This window comes from Talpa europaea, assembly GCF_964194135.1.
Source record: "Talpa europaea genome assembly, chromosome: 2".
NCBI classification, from domain to species: domain Eukaryota; kingdom Metazoa; phylum Chordata; class Mammalia; order Eulipotyphla; family Talpidae; genus Talpa; species Talpa europaea.
In genome coordinates, this window is record NC_140068.1 from 28,489,663 (window position 1) to 28,514,313 (window position 24,651).

General features: G+C 33.5%; 1 protein-coding gene across 7 annotated transcripts in view; it reads left to right on the top strand.

Moving 5' to 3' along the window:
- The window catches only part of PTPRK (protein tyrosine phosphatase receptor type K), a gene marked incomplete at both ends in the record, with an annotated part of 521,692 nt that overhangs the window by 399,666 nt on the left and 97,375 nt on the right, over positions 1 to 24,651 (top strand). For all 7 annotated transcript variants that reach the window (XM_084227965.1, XM_084227961.1, XM_084227963.1 and 4 more), the window contains 4 exons: positions 10,880 to 11,182; positions 18,049 to 18,158; positions 19,099 to 19,300; positions 21,878 to 21,983. In XM_084227965.1, coding sequence (XP_084084091.1) covers positions 10,880 to 11,182; positions 18,049 to 18,158; positions 19,099 to 19,300; positions 21,878 to 21,983 — 721 coding nt within the window. The remainder of the gene's footprint in view (positions 1 to 10,879; positions 11,183 to 18,048; positions 18,159 to 19,098; positions 19,301 to 21,877; positions 21,984 to 24,651) is intronic.

The window sequence follows — 24,651 nt, forward strand, 5'->3', positions numbered from 1 at the left end:
TTCTATAGACAACAAAACTCACTGGCATGATTCTGGAGACAGGTAATGAAGATTTATTTATTAATTTATTTATTACTTTTAAAGATTTATTTATCTATACATAGAAACAAGTTCCCCAATGCCTTATTCTATTCAGATAGTTTAACTCTGGGAATAAAGAATGTTGTGAGGAATAGAAAAAAATATATTAAATAGTTTTTTTTGAGGTTTATTTATTTTTTATTTATGCATGGAAGAACTGTGGTGCAGGCCTGAGGTGCAGGGGATGAAAAGATTCATGAGAGACAGAGTGGGGAACAGAACAGGCAGATCTACTGAAATGCACTGCTGAGGGGAGCAACAGGCAAGGCAGGAGAGGTTTGCTGTGCCATGTGGCTTAGCTCCCTGAGTGGGGATTGAACTCATGCTGCAGTGGCTTCCCATTGCTTCACAGGGCTGAGACATAACCCCGTGGGCCACCAGGGAAATCCCGTAATGCAGATTTAGATATGGAAATAATGTGATTGCTGAAGTAGCTTATATCAGAACAAACAAAATAATAAAGTAATTTATTTTACTAATTTAGTAAATTTCCCAACACATTTACACACTTTCTTTTCATTTTTAAAAAATATTTATTTATTTATGCGTATAAGAACTGGGTTGTAAGCCAGAGGTGTTGGGTTGGGATGTGTATGAAAGAATTCACCAGAGATGTGGTGGGGAGCAGAATAGATAGATTGAAATATACTGCTGAGGGGAGCAGTGGAAAGACAGGAGAGGTTTGCTGTGCCATGTGGTTTGCTCCCTGGCGGGGGATGGACTCTTTTGCAGTGGCTGGCTGTGGATTGCTTCATAGTGCTGAGCTTAAACCCTTGTGCCACCAGCGAGGCCCACATTTGCACATTTCCCTCTTTGTTTACTTTGTTTACAGATATTCATATATGAATATCTGCAAATTTGGAACTTATATATAAAGTAATCCAAAATATACTATCACTGGGACTCATTTGTAGAAACAAAGCAGTCTCCTAAATTGTCATTTATATGTGTTGTTTTGTTTCATGTTTATGTAATCACTTGAAAGTATTAGATTTTAATAGAAAGTCTTTATTAAATACCTTGTATACGTTATGTAATGTAAATGGGTTATTTTGTTATTTATACAGTTTAAGGGGAAATCAATTTCTTCAACACCAATATAAACACACTGGAACATTTCTCTAACCCTTTAGACTGGCTCAAAGCAGTCCATGCACTAAACCTTATTGTAGAATACTTTTTTAATGGTAATGAAATGAAATGTTCAGAATGCATGCCAAATATATTATCTTTTAATTATTTCTGCCTTATGTGCCATCATATATAGGAATTATGTAGATCTGGGACATACCCAATTATAATGAGAGATATTTTTAAAAAGAACAAAAGTGAATGATACGCAGAATGTTATATAGAACATGAAAAGGAAAAAGGAAGATTTTAAATTTAAAAATGTTGGCTGTGAGGTCCAGGGTTGGGAGGGTGAGAGGATTCGCCAGAGACAGAGAGGGAAACAGAACAGGCAGACTGACTGAAATACACTGCTGAGGGGAGCAGTGGGTAAGACAGGAGAGATCCGCTGCGCCATGTGGGTAGCTCCCTGGCAGACCCCGGGATCGAACTTGTGCTGCAGATACTGTGGATAGCTTCACAGTGCTGTGCTTAACCTCCTGTGCCACCAGGGAGGCCCTATTTGTTCATTTATTTTGTGGACTTATTCAGGCATTAAAATAGTGGATGTAAAAAGGAACACAATTCTAAGTTTTTAAGGTGAGAATATTCAGAGCAAATTTGGTTATGAATTTTATAGTGACTAGATTGTTCATTAACTTCAAAATGATCATATTTATTTTTCCAGTTATTAAAATTTTTTTTCCTTATAACTTCATCTTAAAGAACATCATGAATCTCCAGTTTAATATAAGCTTTGATTTTCTAGGTAGATGTTAAGGAGTTCATTATTCTTATCTCTGTCAATTGCCTAATTTACAAATAAGCTGAAACAATTAATCCTTGCAAGTCTCCTGTATTAATTATAGTTGTAGGCAGATTTACTTGCTGTTTTGTAATTCTTTTTGTCACATTTTTACTGTGTTTACTATCTCAGCTTGAAGCTTGTTGACATGCTGATTCATGTTTTAGTGTACTAGATAGGTTTTATTCATCTAGAGAAATGAGTATAAAGAGGTCACACCTTATAATCACACTGGTATTTCTAGACTGTGTAGGCCATATATCTCCTTTTAATTTAATCTCTGAAAAATGTACAGGGATTTCTGCAGCTAAGCTGTACAAATCAATAAAATTTATAATCAAGGCTGTCTAATCTCTAAACCTAATATAAAACTTCACAGCTATTGATTACATGTGAAGGATCTGCAAGCTGTTAATCATGCATGAAAGCAGAGAATAAATGGTGACTTCAAAAAAGGAAATGGACAAATAATCATCAACCCTGCAGTTCTTACCTATCTTTCTACTTTTCTGAAGCAAACATGTTACCCATCACTTGAATTTTTTAAAATCAAATGAAGTGTTAAGATGAATCAATAACCATTATCCCTTTTGAAATTTGTATACTTAAGCATTTTTTCCATTGTAATTTAGAAAATGTCTCTTCTTTCTCCAGAAATTTGCTGAAAATCAAATTAGTCTGTTTAGTATGCTTCCAGAAGGAATGAAACAAAGACCTAAGTTGATATATTAAAATCGTAATCTTTGTAATAAGTAAAATGAGCCATACATACTTGGATTATCATTGCAATGCAATTGTTGTGGCTTATTTTAAGGGAAATGGAGCATTCCATGTCATAAGATACACTCACTTAAAATCAGCCCGCTTAACATTATATTGCACCTGATAAAAATTCCTTAGGTTAAATTGAGTGAGTAATTCATTCAAGGACAGATGTAAGATATTTGTAAGGGAGATATATATTTGAGGAAAACATGTTATTTTTGCACTTAACTAGTGTTAAAAGGGTTCGGACCAAAAAAGATATGGTTTTGTTTTTGTTAGACTTTAAGAACAGAAATTTAGGCTGTATTACATATTCTCTTTTACATGCATTTTCAAAGTCATATTGATGTAAAAACATTTTAATAAATGCTATGTGGCAATGATAGAGTAGGTTTGTGAAAACTACTATTTCAGTTATCATTTAGAACAAATTATTGACTTGTCTTCATTCATAAAATTATTAATCCAATATTTAATATATCTGTATCAATGATACTATGGTGAAAAAATGAACCTACTTTCAAAGACCATAAAAGAAAAGAAGATAAAATAAAGTTCATTTGAATTCAGATTTTAAGGCACATGCCATACTACTACAGTACCTGGTACATATCAAGTAGTTAATAAATGTTTCCTATTATTGGGCCTCCCTGGTGGCGCAGGGGTTGAACGCTGGGTTGCGAAGCTGCCCGCATCCTCTGCAGTGCCAGTTCGATCCCCGGCTGCTCCTCAGCCACCGGAGGAGGGTCCCGCATGGCGCGCAGACCTCCCTCTGCCTGCTCTGCTCCCCGCTCTGGCTCTGGTGAATTCTCTCACCCTCCCGCGCTTCTGACTGTACCCAGTGCTTGAATGAATGAATGAATGAATGAATGAATAAATAAATCTTTTTAAAAAATTTAAAAAAATGTTTCCTATTATTAAAAAAGAATTTAATAAGCATATAGTGGACTAACACAATCCATTCATAGAAAAATAAGAATTTGAAAATATCGTTCTATAGAGAGACCACTGACATAATCTTCATACAAATATTAAGGCAATTTACTAAATGAAGAGATAAGGAATAGAAATTATATCAATGACATGGATTTAATCACAAATCTAATCATGGAATAAGGCAAGTATATATTACTCACATTTCTGTAATCGTCAGCTAGGACCATCTGATGATCTTGGTGTGTCATGAATCCAGGTAGACTAGCTACTACCTACTGGCTGATACACACTCACCTTTGCTGGTAGAACTGGAATGACTCAGTCTGTTCCATGTATATCTTGAAGTGGGGGGGGGGCAGGTGGGGGAGAGGGTGAGCAGATTCACCAGAGACAGAGTGGGGAACAGAACAGGCGGATTGACTGAAATACATTGCTGAGGGGAGCAGTGGGCTGGACAGGAAAGGTCTGTTGTGCCATGTGGGTTAGCTCCCTGCCTGGCAAGGGATTGAACTCAGCTGCAGTGGCTGTGGATAGTTTCAGTGCTAGGACTAAACTCCTTGCGCCACCAGGGAGGCCCTAAATGTAGTCACCTTATTTTTTATGGTGTATGTTATGCGATAAAGTTTTCCGTATTAATGTTTTTAGGGTTATATACAAATCAGTCAGACATTTTGTGTTTAATTAATGATGCAGCTAAAATTTTTCATGAAAAATAAAGAAAATGCCTTTGTTTTGTTTTATGTCTTATCCAAGTACACTTATCTATAGAGAATGTTTTATTTTTTAAGTTTTCTTTAAATTATAACACATACATGTACTATGCAATATTAGGAATGGATTGAACTTGATTTATTGATTTTAATTACCTATTTTTTTCATAGTTTAATATTATTACATAAAAATATAAGTGATGATCAACAAAAGGCCCATAAATTTTTAGCTGCCAGTATTTTGAACATTAGGCTTCATGGTACATTTAGTTGGATGTACCTGTTGGGAGAAAAATTATCTAGATTTGCATATCACCTTGGTATTTTTCTTTAAAAATCAAATTATTTCCTTGGCATTATTGTACAGGGAATGCAAATACTAAGTTCATTAGAATTATCCTGGTAACATTCTTCAGAGCAGTGAAAATTACATGTTTTGGTTTAATTTAATGGTGTGCTTAGTGTTCTGATGGTACTTGGTAAATATTACTGTGACTCTGCAGGAGAACTGAGTGAGCCATTCACCCCCTGTCACTCTCTATCCCCTGAGCCCAAGCATGTCATTTCAACAACAGAGCCAGAAAGTCAAAAGAGATGACAATTGACTTGAGGCTGCTTCATGTTACAGTACTAATCAAGTCATCTCACCAACTTATCATTAACTCAATTTGACCCATGGGAGCAGAGATGAAATCTTTTTGGCAAGACTAATGATGCTATGAAATTGAAAAGATGTGCAATATAAAACTTTCACCGTAGTAAAAAATAATAAGAATATAAAGCATCAAAACTGAGAAAAAAAAGCCATCTACCAAAGACCTTAAGTGTTTTTCTCCCACAGTGTATACCAATGTTCACCTTTATTCAGAAATTTAGCCTAAATTATTTTATATTTTACACTAACAAATATTTTTCCTGAAAATCAGGAAATTCACTTTCCTAGTATTTGTTTTGATAAATGGAATGGAAATTTTGCACTGCAGTCAGCTTTGAGGATTTCTGATGAAAAGGCAGCCAGGAGCGCAGAGCTCCTGTCATGCTTCAGTGTCCTTACTTTGTGTACATCTTTGACAAGATCTTGCTTTTTTACTTGGCATGAGCTTTGGGAAATCTTCTATTTTTCTCTGACTGGCAGCTGGATAATAAGTTTTATCATTAAAAACTGATTCTAGGGAAATATGATCCTTGCCCTCAATTCTCTTATAGCTGCTAAAGCTTTTGTTTTCACAACTCTTTCAGAATAACTAGAGATTATCACTACAAAAGGACATAGATATTGACCTGTCATGTCACGTGTTGTTTAGCAAGTACCAAAAAATTGAATTGTCTTTTGTCGGGTATCTGGTACCACTTATTAAATCATCATGTTGTTGAGAGGAGACTCAAAGTCAACAGGTTTTATCTGTTCCTTTGCCTTTATTTTTTTAACATTCAAGGATCATTGTGTAGTTCTTTATTTCCTCTTTAGACACACAATTATAGACATAAATCCCATACTTGATCTATTGAGAATTCAAGTAAGACAGTGATATGCTGCTTCTTTATTTATCTGCCAATTATATAATACTGGTTATAGATTTGATATTTAAATTTTTTGCCATTTCTTTTTATTTCATCTTGATGTCAGGTTAGCCTTTTTTTACTGTAAAAACTAGGAAATAAACGAACAAATAAACGGAAAAATGTCATGTCAGAAATGAGTAAACTTGGCTAATCTACATTTGGCAGGAAATGCTTTTTCATTGCATATGCCTTTTTTTATTTTAACTTAGAACAAATTTTCCTAAGATTCATTGAAAATGAGTGAATAGAATGACTGGAAGTTCCAGGAATATCATATTGCCAGTTTAGTTGCATATCTGTTCACAGGACACTTAATAAGAATTGAGTTTCTCTCCTAGAGTTGAATGAAAAGGATGAGATTTTGCTTATGTTCCAGTATTCCCTCATGCTTCTTTATGTTCTTGCTGCAATCCCCTTTCTACCCTGTTCTCTAAGTATATCCTATTTGGCCTGAAACATTAATTCATCTGCCTGTTTTCTTAGTCTTATGTCATAAATTTAGCCTAGTCTAATTGATGATTTAGGGGAAAGTGTTGGATTATTTAGTGTGCATACTGAACACACAGCTTTTTGAAAAATAGAATGAGCTACAAAGTTTGACTTCATGATTTTTTCTTTTACCATCATAATTTTTAGATTTTCTTGACTTATCAGTTTCCAGCCTGAAGTCACACTCCTTTTTAGCCCCTTAACTTTAATACACTGCCACCTTTGGATTTCTGTACTTTCAGTATCTGCACACCTAACAGAACTGTTAAAAATAGTTATTTGATTAATTTCCTGCACAATGACTTTACATAGTCCATTGGATCAAGTTCAGTCTTTCATCATGACATTCAATGTTCTCCTAATCATTTTCCAACCAATTTTTCCTATATAATCTGCTACTAGACAACTTGTGCAGCAATCAAATGGGATTACATATTGTTTACAACTGTGTTCTGCATATTTGTTTCCTCTAATTTTATATTATCTTTTTCTTAACTTACCATCTTTATTATATAAATGAGAAATGTCTTTAGGTCACATTAGCATCCTCCACGATATCTGGTATTATACACTTTATATTATAAGCAGTCTGTTTTTAGATTAATAGATGCATGCCTTTCATAACCTATTCGATCAATAATAGATGACTTGTTCAAAATATTTTCATATGATCCTTTGCTTCATGAATTTTATTTCTTTGCTATAGTTTTTTCCCCCAAATTTCTCCCAAAACTTTGTCCCACACCTTTTTTTGATTCCTTGTTTTCCCCATATTTGTATTTATCAGAATAACAAAATGAAGGATAAAGAGAGAGAACTGTTTTATAAAATCATTTGTATGAAATGAATAATAGGAGTTTGAAAATAGAAACAAAATTGGAGAGAAAAGAACATTAAATATATTTCAAAATACTTGACATACAGTGCATTGTTGAATGTGATTTTCATTATTTTGTCATAGTTGCTGTTACTATGGTGTTTGTTATACACATTGTTTACTATGCTACGTCTCTTTGTGCCACTCACCATGATAGATCATTTCTTCATATTATTTTGGCCTAAAAACAGCACTTATGCCCATCTTGTATATAAAATAGTGGGTTCCTAAGCAATATATTTCTATTTCCAGTCTATGACAATTTAGGTAATTATTTCAATATAGAAATTTGAACTTTTTTATGTGTTCATATTTCATAAATACAGTGCAGTTTTTGATGAAGCACAAATAATGGAATAATGGGTTGGGATGAGGAATTTATGTAATGTTACTGTTTTTGATAGAATTTTCTTTGAATAAGTTTCATGGTAGTAGAGCAGTTTCAAGTTTCTACTATATATAATCACTCTACTTTAAAAATGTATTGTGTTTTTTTGTAATCTCATGTCAGACATAATAGAACTCAGAGGCATTGCATGCCTATGCATTAATGCATGCATGTATGTATGTTTATGTGTACATAAATAAGCATGTGTGAATACATATGTGTGCTGGTATATACTGTATACCTAAGAAGGTCCTAGTTTAATTAAAGTTTAAAAATGTTAAGGCATATGCCAATTAAAACTATTTGCACAGTGTCTTTGAGTTAATACTGATGCCATAATTAAGTTTTGGCTTGAAATGTGCATGTATATTTACTTTGTGTGTAATTCATTTATATTGCACTAAAAACAATACAGTTATATTTTAAGGCACTATTTTAGTAATAACAGTTCAGCTTCCAGAATGTATTATGAAAAAATACGCTGTAAATTCCATATTGACTTTGTTAAATGATTCTTTGCATCTTACATAGCTATTTCCATAATTATTTTGATTTATGCCAATTAATAGGTATTGGCTACTGATATTATATTATGTTGGTTGATACATATATAAAGGATTTATCTAACTACGCTTTCCTGATTTTCAGTGAGAATTTTGATATAATTTATGGGAATATTGAAGTAAGCAGCATTTAAATACACCAAAACAAGTATCATTCAAAGTGAACCATATATAGGGCCTCCCCGGTGGCGCTGGGGGTTGAGCGCAGCAATGTGGAGGTGACCGCAGCCTCTGCAGCGCGAGTTCAATTCCCAGCCAGCCGAGGAATAACCTACATGGCGAAGCAGACCTCTCCTGTCTCGCCTGCTGCTCCCCTCAGCAGCGTACTTCAGTTAATCTGCCTGTTCTGCTCCCCACTCTGTCTCTGGTGAATCCTTTCACCCTCCTTCACAAGTGATGCATATATATATATATATATATATACACACATGCACACACATATATATGTATATATATGTATATTTTATATACTACTCAATAAATATTTCTTTTTCTATTTCTTAAAAATATAAGAATTGAGAATAGGGGGTACTCTGTTATTGTATGTCAGTGTCCTAGTATGTAAGCTATCTAGCTATGCTTTCAAAGTTGTAGTAGAAATCAAGGTAAGTACAAATTGAATAGTGAAATTAAATGAAAAGATGACTGAGATAGAATGATCACATAGAAACAGAGAAAGTCATAAAGGAGACAATGTCAGATCCAAAGGGAGTTGTAAATGAAACTATTATTAGTCCTAAATATACTAAGTAGAGCTGTAATCTTTATTGTGTTTTATTTTTTGATGTATGGGTGATTTTCATTCATATATTTAAGGTATATTTTGCAGAATCTTAATTTCTCATTCTAGGTATTTTCAGAACAATGTATGATCTAAGCTGAACAAGGCCACTCAATTGTACTTGACTGTTAACCAACCAGGCAGCACAATCATAATCAGGAAAATGCAGAATGATCCTGCCTATTACTGCTTAGTCAGCTGGTGGACCATCGTGCCTAAGACTGTGCTTTCTGACTAAAATGAAAGTGTCATTACCTCACTCTTGTGTCTAGTATAAAGAATTTCAAAAATGATTAGAAAGACTTATCTTTTTTTCCAGCCTACTTACAGTGCTTAAGGTAAAACTTACAAGACACAAGTGGTATAATAGGGAGATGAGATACTTTGAACAGTCAGAAGACTAGCAGGCAGCATTTAAAACCTAAGCGTTCAATTCTACCACAGATTAATTTGCATGTATGTGTATATTTTTTGCAGTTTTGAAGTGGTATAATAGGGAGACACAAGTGGTATAATAGGGAGATAAGATACTTTGAACAGTCAGAAGACTAGCAGGCAGTATTTAAAATCTAAGCATTCAATTCTACCACAGATTAATTTGCATGTATGTGTATATTTTTTGCAGTTTTGAAGTTTTAATTTAAATGGCCACCAGAGTATATTTCAGCTAACACATTAAATACATTGAACTAGAATCCCAATTTGGGTTTGCCATCTGTGTACCATGATGATTATTTTTACAGGAACTGAGATTTAATCTAAGAAATGGAAATTTATAAAAAGTACCCAAATTGGTCTTTTTTGAATTATTTTTTTTCCTTTTTTCCCTACTAAATTCTATTTAACCCCAGAATATTGGCTCTCTCTAGTGATTTAAGATAAAAAGAGACACAAACAAGACCTTGATCTTGGCCTTGAATTTAAGTTCTTCCTCAAATAAATGTATTAAAATTATGCTGTTTATTGGTTGTTTGCCATGTGGACATTGTCATAGCCATGACTTTCATAAAGTGTAATTATTTTGATTAAGTTAGACGATTAAAGTTAGCCTTGCATAGGAAAGGATACACTTAGAAAACAGTGATGGATGGACTCCAACCTTCAGAGTGCTTAGTTCTGCCAGCATTTTCCAGCTGAGTGAATAGTCACCTCCCCGTTTGGTTTGGGTGACAGTGGATGGATTGTCAGAAATTCCTAGGAAAAAATAGAGATCAAGAAGGATAGATGACAATGTGAATATATACATGTTCTTGTAATTTTTCTTACATTCTTTTTTGCTCTGCTGAGCAACATCATTACTTAAATAATAAATGTTAATTAATATCTGCATCATATTTTGTAAATGGTAGTTTAGTGTTACAGTTAGACTAATTAGTATACAGCATAACTTGGTGACATGACAAATCATAGAGCAGAACATGTAGGCTCTTATCCATTATGATATATTGATATATTAGCTAATTCACTTGCTCAGTAAGGACAAAAAAAAAAAAAAGAAAGATGAGAAAATGAGCCATAACAAATACTATAAAGGTATTGTGGTTAAGTTCTCAGGTTATTTTGCCACCAGATTCCTGTGTACTGTGAGTTGTTGACAAATATCCACTTCATTTCTTTTCCTATTGGTAAATCATAGTCCCTGACTGAAACTGTCAAGAGTAAAGTTATGAATATATAAATACAAACAAAATTCAGGATGACTTCCAAATTTTCTTAGGTTTGTACATGTGGTGTTCTGCGCAATGTTTTATTTTTCCATAAATATTCATGGTAAAGCTGACAGCTATCTGGATCTTTGTTTTATTTTTCAGAACCTATGAGAACCCCAAAGACTTTAAAGATTGCTGAGATACAGGCAAGACACATCGCTGTGGACTGGGAATCCTTGGGTTACAACATTACTCGTTGCCACACTTTTAATGTCACTATCTGCTACCATTACTTCCGCGGTCACAATGAGAGCAAGGCAGACTGTTTAGACATGGACCCCAAAGCTCCTCAGCATGTTGTGAACCATCTGCCACCTTATACAAACGTCAGCCTCAAAATGATCCTAACCAATCCTGAAGGCAGGAAGGAGAGTGAAGAGACAATTATTCAAACTGATGAAGATGGTATGTTCATACTTCCTGATTTTAAAAGGGGAAATTATATAGCAAGAATGAGGTGGTTGCTTAAAAGTTTTTCTAGATTACCTAATACTGAATTTGATTCTGGAGCTACTATGTTCTCTCAAAAAAGATTAACTTTGTAAAGAGTGTGCCTTTTACCAAAAAAAAAACACAAAAAAAACAAAAACATAATATTCTTCAGAGAAGCATCCAAATGCTAGATAAATTGGGCCTGTATTTTCTTTTTCATTTTATACAATATTAGAGAAGTTGCCACAACACCAAAAATTTAAGTAGAGGTTTTCTTACTATATGTTCAAAAATAATTTTCAACATTTATGGTACTATATCTATTATGTGTATAAGTGTGTGTGCGCGTGTGTGTGCATATGACATATTGATGTTTAAATGTGCTTAGTTAAATATTCAGTTTTTTGTATTTTTACATTTTTGTATTTTTATGTTTTCATTTACCATAACATTTGAAAACAACCCTTTTAACTTATTTCATTCATTTTTTTGATGACTTTATATAAGTCTAAGTGTAAAAAAGGTCACCATTCATTTATTTAAGTAAAGGCCATTACCAGTTATCAGCAAGTTATCATCTTTTATCCATCTTACTACCACCAATTAGTTGAACTATAGCTTGCCCAATATTTACTGATGCTTCTGAATCATTAACTAATAGGAACAAGCATCTATAGTTATATTAAATGAATATAAAACATATGCAGCAGTACATGAATACACCAAAAGTATGTTGAATCCTATACAAAAATGTTCATAAGTAATAATGTTTTAATGTTGTATATTATTTTAATATAAGACATTTTATTGTCATAATTTCCTTTTATGAATGAAAGCATGTAGGAAGAAATGTGCTCCATAGGGAAATGAGGCAAAGCCAGACTGCAGGTCAGGAGTCATGGGCATTATGTCCGGATGATGATAATTCTGACCATGGCAAATCCTGCTCTACCTCTCCATTTTCTTATCTTGGTATGAAAAGTTTAAATTAGATAATCTATAAGGTTCTATACCCTTCTAAAATTCTGCTTGATTAGTTTATCAACTAGTAAAAATACTTTTTTGTTTAGGTTTCAGAAAACAGGGTGTATTTAATATCTGAAGTGTTCCCACATTCACCCATTCTGAACTTTAGGGGTCAAATGTGTATTTTGATGTCTACCATGTATGAGATTGACATAAAATAGCTCACTATATCATAATTCCTAGGAATCCCCATCACTCCAAGTTCTCTCATTCTGAATGTGGAAATAAGCCTCATTTTTCCTGTTGTTTTCATTGTATTAAAGCAAATGAGAACTCCTTAACCCCATTTAACTCGGATTTTGAAGGAAACAATTTCAATTATCCTAAATCATTCATGAAGTTACTGTCATATTTATGAAATTTCAAAGAATAAATCAAAAATTTATGGATGATAAATGTATTTTTTTTCACTTTTGAGATCTTAGCTATATATTTGAACTTATACCTAACTAGTATTAAATCCTATTGTAGTACATAAATACAGACACAAAAGTTCTGAAAATTTATTACTCATTTTATCAAGTGGTATAGATGTTAAAATATCTATATTACACTAGATATTTTTTACCCATGTTTTTACTTACATGTTTATTTCATACACTTAAAATTTAAAAGAACATGATTTCTTCCATTTGTAGTTTTAGACTCAACTCAATTACTTGAGTTTTGTGCTTTTTTAACTAATGACTCTCTAACAATATAATTCATTTTGATAGCTTTGTTTGGTATGGTTTTTTGCTTGTTTTTCCTTCCCATGAACCAAAATATGAAGTCAGACATATAATATTTTTCCATATACATTAAATTTTAATGTGTTTTTGAGTTTACATATCGCAAGATTAATAATCAGGAAATGGATTGCTGAGAAATTTTGATTGATGTCTTAAATTGATAAAACATGTCACTATGCTATTTATTTTACCCCAAAGTAGTTTCATAAAAGCAAATAACATTAATTCTACATTCTAATTTTGATATTATTTTCTATTTCTGTTTTATTTTAACCTCTGCTTTAAAGATTTTTTTTTTTTTACTGGTTGTAATGCTACTGAGTTATGTATCATTATTTCATAACATGATCACATAATATGGTGCGGTTCTTTTCTCCTTTAATTTTATGGACAAGACTAAATGATTGAAGGATTTGCAAGTAACAGTCTTCAAATCTGCACAGAAAGCTTTAGTTTCTATGTAGAATACTTGCTGTGTCTCAGTGCTCCTGAGAGAGGCACAGAATACCTAAATCATAATCTATTATTGCAAAGATCTATGGATTATGATGATCTAATTAAGTCAGTCTTACTAAATTATTGCTGCCCTATATACATAGAAAAAGAATAAATTATCAACCATCTAATAAAAAAATATAATTCCGTGAAAGAGTTCTGGAGACATTAATAAATCATGAGCGCAAAGCTAAAATGATTTCCCACCAGAACCCTAAGGTAGAATGTATATTTAATTTATTGCATACTTTTTTTAATGCATGGGTAGAATTTTTTGTATGAGATTTTGTTTTCATTTTTATCCCAGCATTCATAAAAGTCAATATTATGGTGTTAGCTCAGCAGAAAAGTCTAGTTTGGGGATATTTTTCCTAATACAAAGCTATTTTTTAAATGTACATTCATTATATATATATATTTTTAAACATTTATTTATTTATACAAGAACTGGGATACAGGCCAGAGGTGCGGGGTTGGGGGTGAGAGGATTCATCAGAGACAGAGTGGGGAGCACAACAGGTGGATTGACTGAAAGACAATGCTGTTGGGGAGCTGCGGGTAAGACAGGAGAGGTCTGCTGCTCTACATGGGTATCTCCCTGGCGGGCAGGGGATCAAACCCACATTGCAGAGGCCGCAGACAGTTTCACAGTGCTGCACTCAAACCTCTACACCACCAGGGAGGCTACATTCATTATATTTTAAAGGCTATAATGCATATTTAAAGTAATCTTGCCACACCTACCTTTCATTTTTCCTGTCTTTTTCTTTTGAGAGTTATATATTAAGGGACTTTCTTATATGCAAAAAATATTTAGCTGAAACAGCTCTCAAAGAAAACACAAGTAGGGGAATAAAAGTGAGCATTCTGTCTTCATTAAAAGTTATTCATGCAAAAATGTGAACTGACATTTCCCACAAAGTGAACACTGCTGTTCTTGGTCTTAGCAACTTAGCGCTATGTTTATAAAAATCTTGAAACTACATGTGGATGTTATCTGTATATAGACAGACAATGTCTGTCTTCCTTCACAATGCAGAGAGTTACTGAATACAATTTGTCGATACCCCTAGTCCCACCTATTGTGTGTGTGTCTTGTCATTTAGCTAGTATACTTCTTTCTCTCATCTGCTATACTGGCCTAAGTGAAAAATCAGTGGTATAGAATTCTCTTGTCCACAATTCCCCCCAAAACTTTTCCCTCCCATTAATTTAGCATGTAGGTACTTGAAGTAAATCCTACTGACAAAACCAAACATGTGTAAGAGGAGCAGAGAAATATATTAATTCTAGGGACACCACCACATTTCTACTCTTTTTTCAGTGTGAAATTATGGACATTTTTAAAGTGTCCCTAATGTGTGAGCAATTTTAAATATCCACGACATCGTTTAATATTTGTTGGTCAATTGGGAACACAAGTAGTGATTATTGTATGATCAAATAAGCATTCACTCACTAATTGGGATTTTTGCCTCCTTCTGCCCACAGTAGTTACCATCTATGAAATGTACAGAAAGGTGAAGAGTGTTTTTTCCTCAGTTATATTATGCTTATGTCATTTCAGTCTAATAGAAATAACAGGTACTTCTTTGCAAACAAAATAATGCCCATGACAGACCCAGTAGATACCACAGATTACACAGAGAAGACATCAAAACCCATCTGCCTTGATTGACTACTGAGCACATGCCCACATTGTGGATCTGGGTGTGAGTGCAGTGGAAGGAATGATTTTGGTAATTTTCTCAGAGATCTTAGCTGAACATTTCTTCTGAAGTTTACTGCTGGCATCTTTCCTATTTACTATGGGTTTCTTTCCTTTATGAATTTATTATTAATGTACCAAATTACGTTGTCTGTCCCAGAGGTCATAACATCATTCATCATCTCCTTGTGTTTGAAATAAATCTTACTCTTTTGACATATCATTCAGAATTTCTTGATGCTGCAAGCCACGACACATTGCATTTCCTTTGATCCAGTGATTTTTAATTTATTTCAATCCTCACAAAATTGCTGTATACTCTGAAACTACATTTCTAGATAATGTCATGTGTGAAGTTCACTGAAACGTTAGATTAAAAAAAATATTAATTAAAAATCACACTTGCCCAATATTGAGGTCAATACTTTCAAAAGAAAACACATTTTTAGGCAAAGTAGGATGGATGAGGAATATTTTTAAATATTACTAGGACAAGAAATTGGATATTTATGTGAATAAATGGCAACTATACATTTAAGTAAAATATTAAAAGAAAAATGCATTTCCACAAAAGCATCCTGTAGTTTGTGAATAGAAGCTGACGCATCATTCATTGCTGCCACTGGGTATTGACAGTTATATGACATTTGCAAATAAGGACTAGAATGAAGGTTTCTCAGATCTTGTCATACCTGGGGACACTTCAGAACTGTTATACTGATTGTTGAGTTCTAAATGAGTCTGATGTTATAAAATGGTTTGATTCATGGCTTTGAAAAAGTGAATTTCAGGGCCTCCCCGGTGGCGCAGCGGTTGAACGCTGGGTTGCGAAGCTGCCCGCAGCCTCTGAGGCGCCGGTTCGATCCCCGGCTGCTCCCCGGCCACCGGATGAGGGTCCCACATAGTGCGCAGACCTCTCCTGCCGCCCGCTGCTCCCCTCAGCAGTGTACTTCGGTCCTTCTACCTGCTCTGCTCCCCGCTCTGGCTCTGGTGAATTCTCTCACCCTCCTGCACTTCTGACTGTACCCAGTGCATGTATAAACAAAACAAACGAATAAATAAATAAAAACACATGCCTCTTTCAAAAAAAAAAAGTGAATTTCATTTTAAAGACTGAAGCAGTGATACAGTGATATTTGAACTTACTCATCTTAAATAGTTTTTCACTTGTAATGATCAGTGCTGTCATTTTAAAATTATATAAATTTATAATATGTATGGCTATAAAAGCCATGTGGATTATTAATGGGGCATTCTAATTCAGTATTATGTGATTTGGATTTTGAGTCTAAAGTGCTAATTATTTTCATCATCCATTATTTTATGAATTTTGTTTATGGAGACTCTTGGGGCTTATAATCTTCAAAAAATTCTTTCAGGGAAATACAACTCTGTTCTTGAAACAAATTACAAATGAGATCTTCATGTTATTGGAGGTATACAACAGAGAAAACTAGACTACACAATTTAGTGAAGTCTCTAAGGTGATAAAATATTCTTTTGAATAAAAAATAACTTTGCAGTTGTACATTTCCTGCATTAGACGTTTATAGACTTACTTTATTGATTTATTTTTACTGAGGTAACATTGGTTTACAGTATTTTATTATTCAGGGGACCAGAGTCACACCTCCTCAGATATATGTTACCACACTACATTCACCACCTAAGCTTCTATAGTCCTTTACAGAGGTCATGGGGCCCCATACCCCTTTGTTCCTAACATCTTCCTTCCCCTTCTAGCAGCCTCATTCTGCAGTCATATTTCTAGGGTTTGTTTTGGTTTAATTTTGGTTTAATTTTGTCAGTTCCATTGTTTCGTTTCTCTGTATTCAATATATATGTGAAATCATCTGGTATTTGTCTCTCTCCTTCTGAATTACTTCACTCACCATAATTCATTCCTATTCCACCCCATGTTGGCCAAATATCAATAGCAGGAGTTCACCTTTTTAAAATAACTAAGTAGCATTTCATTGTGTGTATATACCACATCAGTTTAAGCCACTGAATTGTTGTTGGGCGTTTAAGTTGTCTCTACAACTTGGCATGCATCCCTTCAAATCAATGAAATTGCTTTCTTTAGGTAAATACCTAGTGCTAGATTTGCTGGATCATATAGTAGATTTATTTTTATTTTTACTATTTTGAGGAAACTCCATACCATTTTTCATAATGCCTAACCAGTCTACATTCCCATTAACCGTATGTGAGGATTTCTTTTCCTCCACACACTTGACAACATTTGTTGTTTCTGGGGGTTTTTTTTAATGAGGGTCATTCTCATTGGAGAGAGGTGGTATCTCTTTGTGGTTTTGATTGACATTTCATTGATGATAAGTGATGATGAACATTTTTTCATGTGCCTGTTTGCCATCAATATGTCTTCTTTGGAGAAACATCTATTTTGAATTGTATGAGTTCTTTGTAAATCCTGGCTATTAACCTGTTGTCAGATGTATGATGTGCACATATTTTCTCCCATTCAGAAGGTCATCTTTTTGTTTTAATGATAGTTTCTTTTGCTATGAAGAAGCTTTTTGGTTTGATGTAGTCCCATTCATTTAACTTTTCTTTCATTTTCTTTGCCATTGGAGTTCTGTCCCTGGTCACATCACTGAAGCAAGTGTCACTGAGAGTTTGGCTATGATTTCCTCAATTTATTTCATACTTCCAGTGTTGCATCTAGGTCTTAATCAATTTAGTAAACTTAGTGTAAATTTCTATGTACTATAGTCAGAACATTGATCATATAGTATATTAGCTTTTAAAAACACATTTGATGTTGTTTCTAGTTGTGTGTACCTAGCTTTACATGATTTAACTTGTTCTGATTCTGATGTAAGGATTGTTATAACCCCACATTTGTATATTTGTAGTGCCTGGCCCTGTACCAGTCAATTCTCTTCAAGGAACATCCTTTGAAAATAAGATCTTCTTGAACTGGAAAGAACCTTTGGATCCAAATGGAATCATTACTCAATATGAGGTACTGGGAGAATGAGGAAGTTAATAGAAATGTAGGATGAAGAAAAAGTTAAAGGAAAAAGTTAGTTTCCCTCTAATAGAGAGATTATTATTTGTTTTAGGGAGGCAGGCTTAACCTTGTCCGACAGACTTACCAATGTTAATAATATATACATTTTTGTAAAATTAAGAAGCACATATTTCATACTTTAGGGGAGGCTATTGAATGTCACTTGTTTCAGGGTAGGATTTAATATCCAAAAAAGGAAAAATATGTTATTATTTTAACTATACCAAAACCTCATCTCGACTTTGAATACAAATCATTCTTATTTTTAAATATGAGAAGTTATAAAGAAGAAACAAAATGATCATTTTAATTATACAAGTGTGTACATTTGTTGCTGTGTAGTCAGTGCTGATTAGGGCATAAAATACTTAAATTTCTGGTGACTACAGAGTGCTTTATGCTAACAAAAATCACTAGTGCAGTCTTATAATTTGTGACATTAGCATACTTGAATACTACTTACATGAAATTCTTGTATAACTTTGACAAAATATTGAATGATGTTAATTATCATATATATTGTTGAACACTTTCTGTTGCATTAAAATTTACAATCATAAAATTTGTATGTATGTGTATTCATATTCAAGTATATTAATTTACCTTTTGATGGAAGAAAATAGCAGATATAACTAAATAATATGTAGCAAGATAGCTATACATACATGCATATATATAGGCATACATACATTCATACATCTATATGCACATATGTAGATAATACAGATTGACAATGAAGCAATCATAGCAAAAAGGAAAAGAAAAAAATGTTTCGTTCAACGGAGATGCCCTTGCAATCTATTTCTAATACTAATTTATTTCAAAGGGGTTTATTTAGAAATTAATTATAGTTATATTAGCCATGTAATAGGAAATATATTTTTTAAAATAGGTCAGTTACAGCAGCATCAGATCATTTGATCCTGCAGTTCCAGTGGCTGGACCTCCTCAGACTGTATCAAATTTATGGAACAGTACACACCATGTCTTTATGCATCTCCATCCTGGAACTACGTATCAGTTTTTCATAAGAGCCAGCACAGTGAAAGGCTTTGGACCAGCAACAGCTATCAATGTGACCACCAATATCTCAGGTATGCAAATGAACAAAGTGCAAGCAGGTTTGTTTTATTCCAGCATGTCCTAGAGTGTCACATATACACTGACTGTCGTCCATCTCACTTACTGATTCTGTTCATGATTGAAGGTACTTTCAGGAAATACCTGAATACAGATTACTATTGATCATAAATCCAAATTCAAACATAATCTTAAAAGGTCACATTTAATTGACAGTGGTCATTTTAAAATGTATATATTATTAGCAGTCTTTCAAAGTTCATTATATATGTTAATAAATTCATTGTCCTTTCGAAGATTTGGCAGTTAAAATGCTATCAGGTTTTTAACATAAGTGGATTTTATTAAAAATTGGAGTACTCTAATATTTTAGTACCACATACCTTGCCTGTGCCATTTTCCCTGACATTCTGGTAATTTTAAACAAATATGAACTTTTTGTTTTCCTTGGAAATCTTATGGAAAACGCCAAATTTCTGAATGGGGTAACTTGGAGAGTTTTAGGTTGATAAATACAGTTAAATTTTCTGTTCTTTCACAATTTCATAATGCATTTCACAAGCTTCTTTCCAGATATAATTTCATAATGCATTTCACAAGCTTCCTTCCAGATATAATGCCTCCTTCAGTCAAGTCATCCGTTAAACTTTATTAAATTTTTGCCAGAATTTAGCCTTGTACTTGTTAAAGCTTACTAAAATAGTTGTATCTTTTATATGTAACTGAATTGTTAAATTAAAAAAAATACATCTTTCAAAAGATCACCCACTTAATATATAAAAATAGCATTTGTGAATTTCTAAGCTTTCTTTATTCCCTTATATTCATTTTTATTACAGTTCTACATTGAGTAAAACAATATAATCCATAATTAAACATTTTCCACCGTATTCTGAATTTGTAACATTTATACCCAAAGGAAACTACATACTCTCTAAATTTTAAGTTAAAATTTTTATTTGGAAATGCTTTGAATATAATATATAACTTCAGAAATCCATGTCATGAAACAGATGAGCTATTCCAATATGAACTATAGTTCTTTTGCATAACATTTGATTTATCTTAATATCCTAATAAAAAGAATTTTCAAATATTAAAAATCCATTATGTTTGAAAATAGCAGTGTTTTATAATCACCAGTTTATCTAATTATGAAACAAATAGCTATACTAAAATATTATTTGGGGATATTACAGTGTAATGAAACACGTTTCCTACCCTCTAGAATTAGCAATAGTGATATAAAACAATGAGTTCCTTCAAGAGAGATATCTACAAAATAAAGATAGACTTTTCAAATCTAGTGTAGTGAACAAATAGACATTACTGAGAACTAAAATCTTTTAAGATTCAGATACCTCTTCTGGTCACCTAACATTTTGCTATGAGTTTTGTTTGTAAGAAACTCACTCTTTTAAAAAAAAATTATTTATGCATATAAGAACTGGGGTACAGGCCAGAGGTGTGGGAGTGAGAGGATTCACCAGAGACAGAGTGGGGAACAGAACAGGCAGACTGACCGAAATCACTGCTGAGGGGAGCAGTGGGCGAGACAGCAGAGGTCTGCTGCTCCATATGGGTCACCTCCCTGGCTGGCAATTGAACTCCTGCTACAGTGGCTGCGGATTGCTTCATAGCGGTGCATTCTTAACCCATTGTGCCACGAGGGAGGCTCACAACTCACTCTTAAAAAAAGTGAATCCTTACTTTTAATGCTATATATGCCAGAGACCATGGTTTTTTGGCCTTTCTATTTAGGTACTACTCATAAATTTGACACATAATGTACATTCAATTATTGTTCAATTAATGCATGAAATATTTCAAAAATTTCAATAGATGTCATTTGTTCTCTTTTTCTGGTAATTGCATAGGTTCTACTGGTTATATGCTCTTTTAAACATCTTTCTACATGGAAACAATTAAAAGTCATTTGAGATTTCTTTTTCACCCATTTCAAAATAAGGTTCTACCCCAAAAGTTATCAAGTATTCTGAAAACTTACAAATTTGTTTTTTTAACAGTCTTGCATTCATTGACAGTATATCAAAACTGAAGTCACCATTCCCATACTTTTTCTATTGTAATCACAGCGGTGAAAATGACCCAAACACTAATAATTGCCTTTTCCACAATCATAAGGTCTATGATTGTGGTCTAAATGACACTCCCTTACCATGCAGCCCTTTACTTCAATTCCCAGTGCTTCTCTCCACATCTCCCTATGCAACTTCAGAACTTGCACCCCCAAAATATAGAACTTGCACCCCCTGTCTCCCATCACATCGTTGCTAATTGCAACTTCTTAGAAAAGTAATAACTAAACAATTTTCACAAAATGTCTTGCAGTCACAAGTTGCTAGGCTATTATTAATTTTTGTAATAAATCTTGGCAAATGGTTTTCTGTTGCTTTTGGTTTCCAAGTTTAATATTCCATAACATGCTATGCTACCAAATAGTGTGTATTTTAGATAATTAAGTAGAAGTACTAAGCTGATCTTTCCCTAAAAGCCATTTATTCATCCTCAACTGTAATATATTCCTATTAATTGACTGAAATAATTTTTCCTTCATAATTATTTCTCAGCTCCAACTTTACCTGACTATGAAGGAATTGATGCCTCTCTCAATGAAACTGCCACCACAATAACTGTATTGTTGAGACCAGCACAGGCCAAAGGTGCGCCTATCAGGTAAGAAGGGGAAAAATAATAGTTAAAGATAAAAGCATTTAGTAGGAGAGATGTTTTCTCACAGTTACTTAGCACTGAATATTATGGTTTATGTCTAAGAGATGTTCATTTGGCAATTACTGTAAAAAGATTTTATTTTTGTTTTGTTTCTTTTTCATTTAAACAAAGCCTAAATATAGACTTGTAGTTAAGGGTAGAATTCTGAGGGTTGTTTTGTGGTTTCTTTTTTTTCCCATGAACTGAACTATTCACCTCTTTGTGCTATTTGATTAAAGAGTGTTGACCCTATATTTTCTCGTTTCATTTCACCTCTTCTGTTGGTATTTAGGGCATATGAGCTTTGAAAGTATTTGTGAGAAATAGAATGAGAAATTAATTCCTGCCCAATGCATTAAACCTCTCATGAATAATTTCATGAGTGAAAAATAGTAAACTTTGAGGAAATAAAATGAAAACATTTATAATGAATGCAGCCTATGTGACCTTTGAATTCCTAAATTGTTTATTGGGAATTCCATAATAAGTTTTGAAATTCTATTTGCTATTTCCTCTATCTTTTCAATATTAAGGTCTGCCATTTACCCTTATCTGACAGATAATTATGAGCTATGATGTTTTCAGGTATTGAATCAAATTATTCCAATGACTTTAATTCTTTCACATTTTAATTAAATAAATGTTCAAAATTTAAGGAAGCAAGTGTTCATTCAAAAATGGTAGATTTTGTGACTACATTTGTCTTCATGCATCTGTTGGAAATAAATCAAGGTACAGAAACCAGTGCCAGCATTTCTCAAATGAGTCATCTCAAGTTATTCCCATGTTCATTAGAACAGCTAAAATTAACCTTTGTTTTAGATGTGAAATCAATACATTTGACTTCATGACCACAAATTAACCATTCAAATAGTCCTGTCACTAAAAAGGAATAAATATTTCTAATTAAAAGCAAAACTTTGTTGAAAGAATCTGAGTCCATGCAAGAAACTCTTTGAAGCCCTGTCTGGCTAAAAATCATGGGAGTAGTACACCAGAGAAAAAGAGAGATGACTGAGTACACTTGTAATATAAACACTTGGGAAGCACTGGCTACTTGAAAATGCAAAGGAAGTATATGGTGCTATTCATGAATTCATGAACTATGAGTGAGTCTGATTGCTGATCCAAAGGAGAAAGAAAATGCCTGCATTCAACATCTTTTTCTATTGACAAGTAATCAGGGTCATTCATTCGTTCCTCCCGGTGATAAAATTTACTTTGTAGGGGTTCACTTCTGCTACTGATACTTAAATGAGCTGTCAGGTCTTTGCATTTATCTTTTAAGAGTTAGGTATTTGGGTGAATTCATCTTTACTTAATGTAAGATGCAAACACGGTGTGTTACTATTATTGAATAATTGTGTTACAGAATGTAACTTACACTAAGTCTCCATTCACTTAAATTTATTACACAATCACTGACCATGCATTAAGGGCCAGTAACTATGGTAGGCATAGTAAATCAAAGATAACATGACAACAACAAAATAAAAAGCCTGTGCTCAGATTTTCCATGAATGATAATTGATGCCTGCGAACTTAAAAATTCTTTGCTCATAATTGGTGTATAGGACTTTGTAATTCAAGTGAGTATATTATTGATAGCACATTTTTAAATTGACTTTTACTTTATTTATATTTACTTATCACAGACTTTCATATTGCTGAGAATTCATAGTTTAAACTGTATTTAATACTTCTACAAAAAGATTCTTTGAGAATCATAGAAACCCCTGTCTCTGACATTGAAATATACTTCTTTGTATTTGTTGGAAAGGTATTTGACCTTTCCTAGAATTGAGTCCACTGACTAAAACTCCAAGTTTTACACTAGGGAGATTAGTGTTGAAAGCAATAAATTTCAAACCTGGCATATGACCAATGTGTGAATGAATGATAAATAAATGAATCACAAGTCTTTCAAAAGAATGTTATTTCTAGGTTCTGTTTTTCAATTGATGTTCTAAACCTGCCTTGTCCATCTTTAGTTTTATGACTTGCCCTGCTCTCTGGGTTCACCCATAAGTGGTTTCCAGTGGCAGAACCAGACTGGTCTAGTCAGGCAAGTGAGCCTCAGATGATTTCTTCTCCTTAAATTTTGAATCCTTCAGTCAGTTGTCTATGTCTTCTCTAACCATATCCCTACCTTTAATATTGCTACCAGTAATTGGATCCTTATCTTGAGGATTGTTTGATCCAGGTCTCTAATATAATGGAAAATGAAGATCTAATTTGATGCAGTCAGTCTTCATAGCACTATATTTATAGTCTAATACTCCAGATCACCACTAACTGGCTATCCCATCACAACTGTCAGATTTTTAAAAACTCTTTGACTTTCCACTCAATTGCTTTTTTATTTTTGTCAGTTTCTGGGAATTTCATCTCTGTTAGTGCTTGTTGTCAATCATGCTACAGTATCTGTGGCCCATCTCTTCACCTATTTACCATTGCTAAACCTCCTAAGAGGTTCCGTCTGTTAGCTTTTTCTGATGACACAGACCCAAATACTAGGTTCTCTCTTTCCCTGTTTGATAGCATTATGAGGCTCTGCCAGACTGCATTTCACCATCCATTCATCCTAACTCCAGCAGTAATATCTAATTGCTTCTGTTCTGGTCTTTACAGT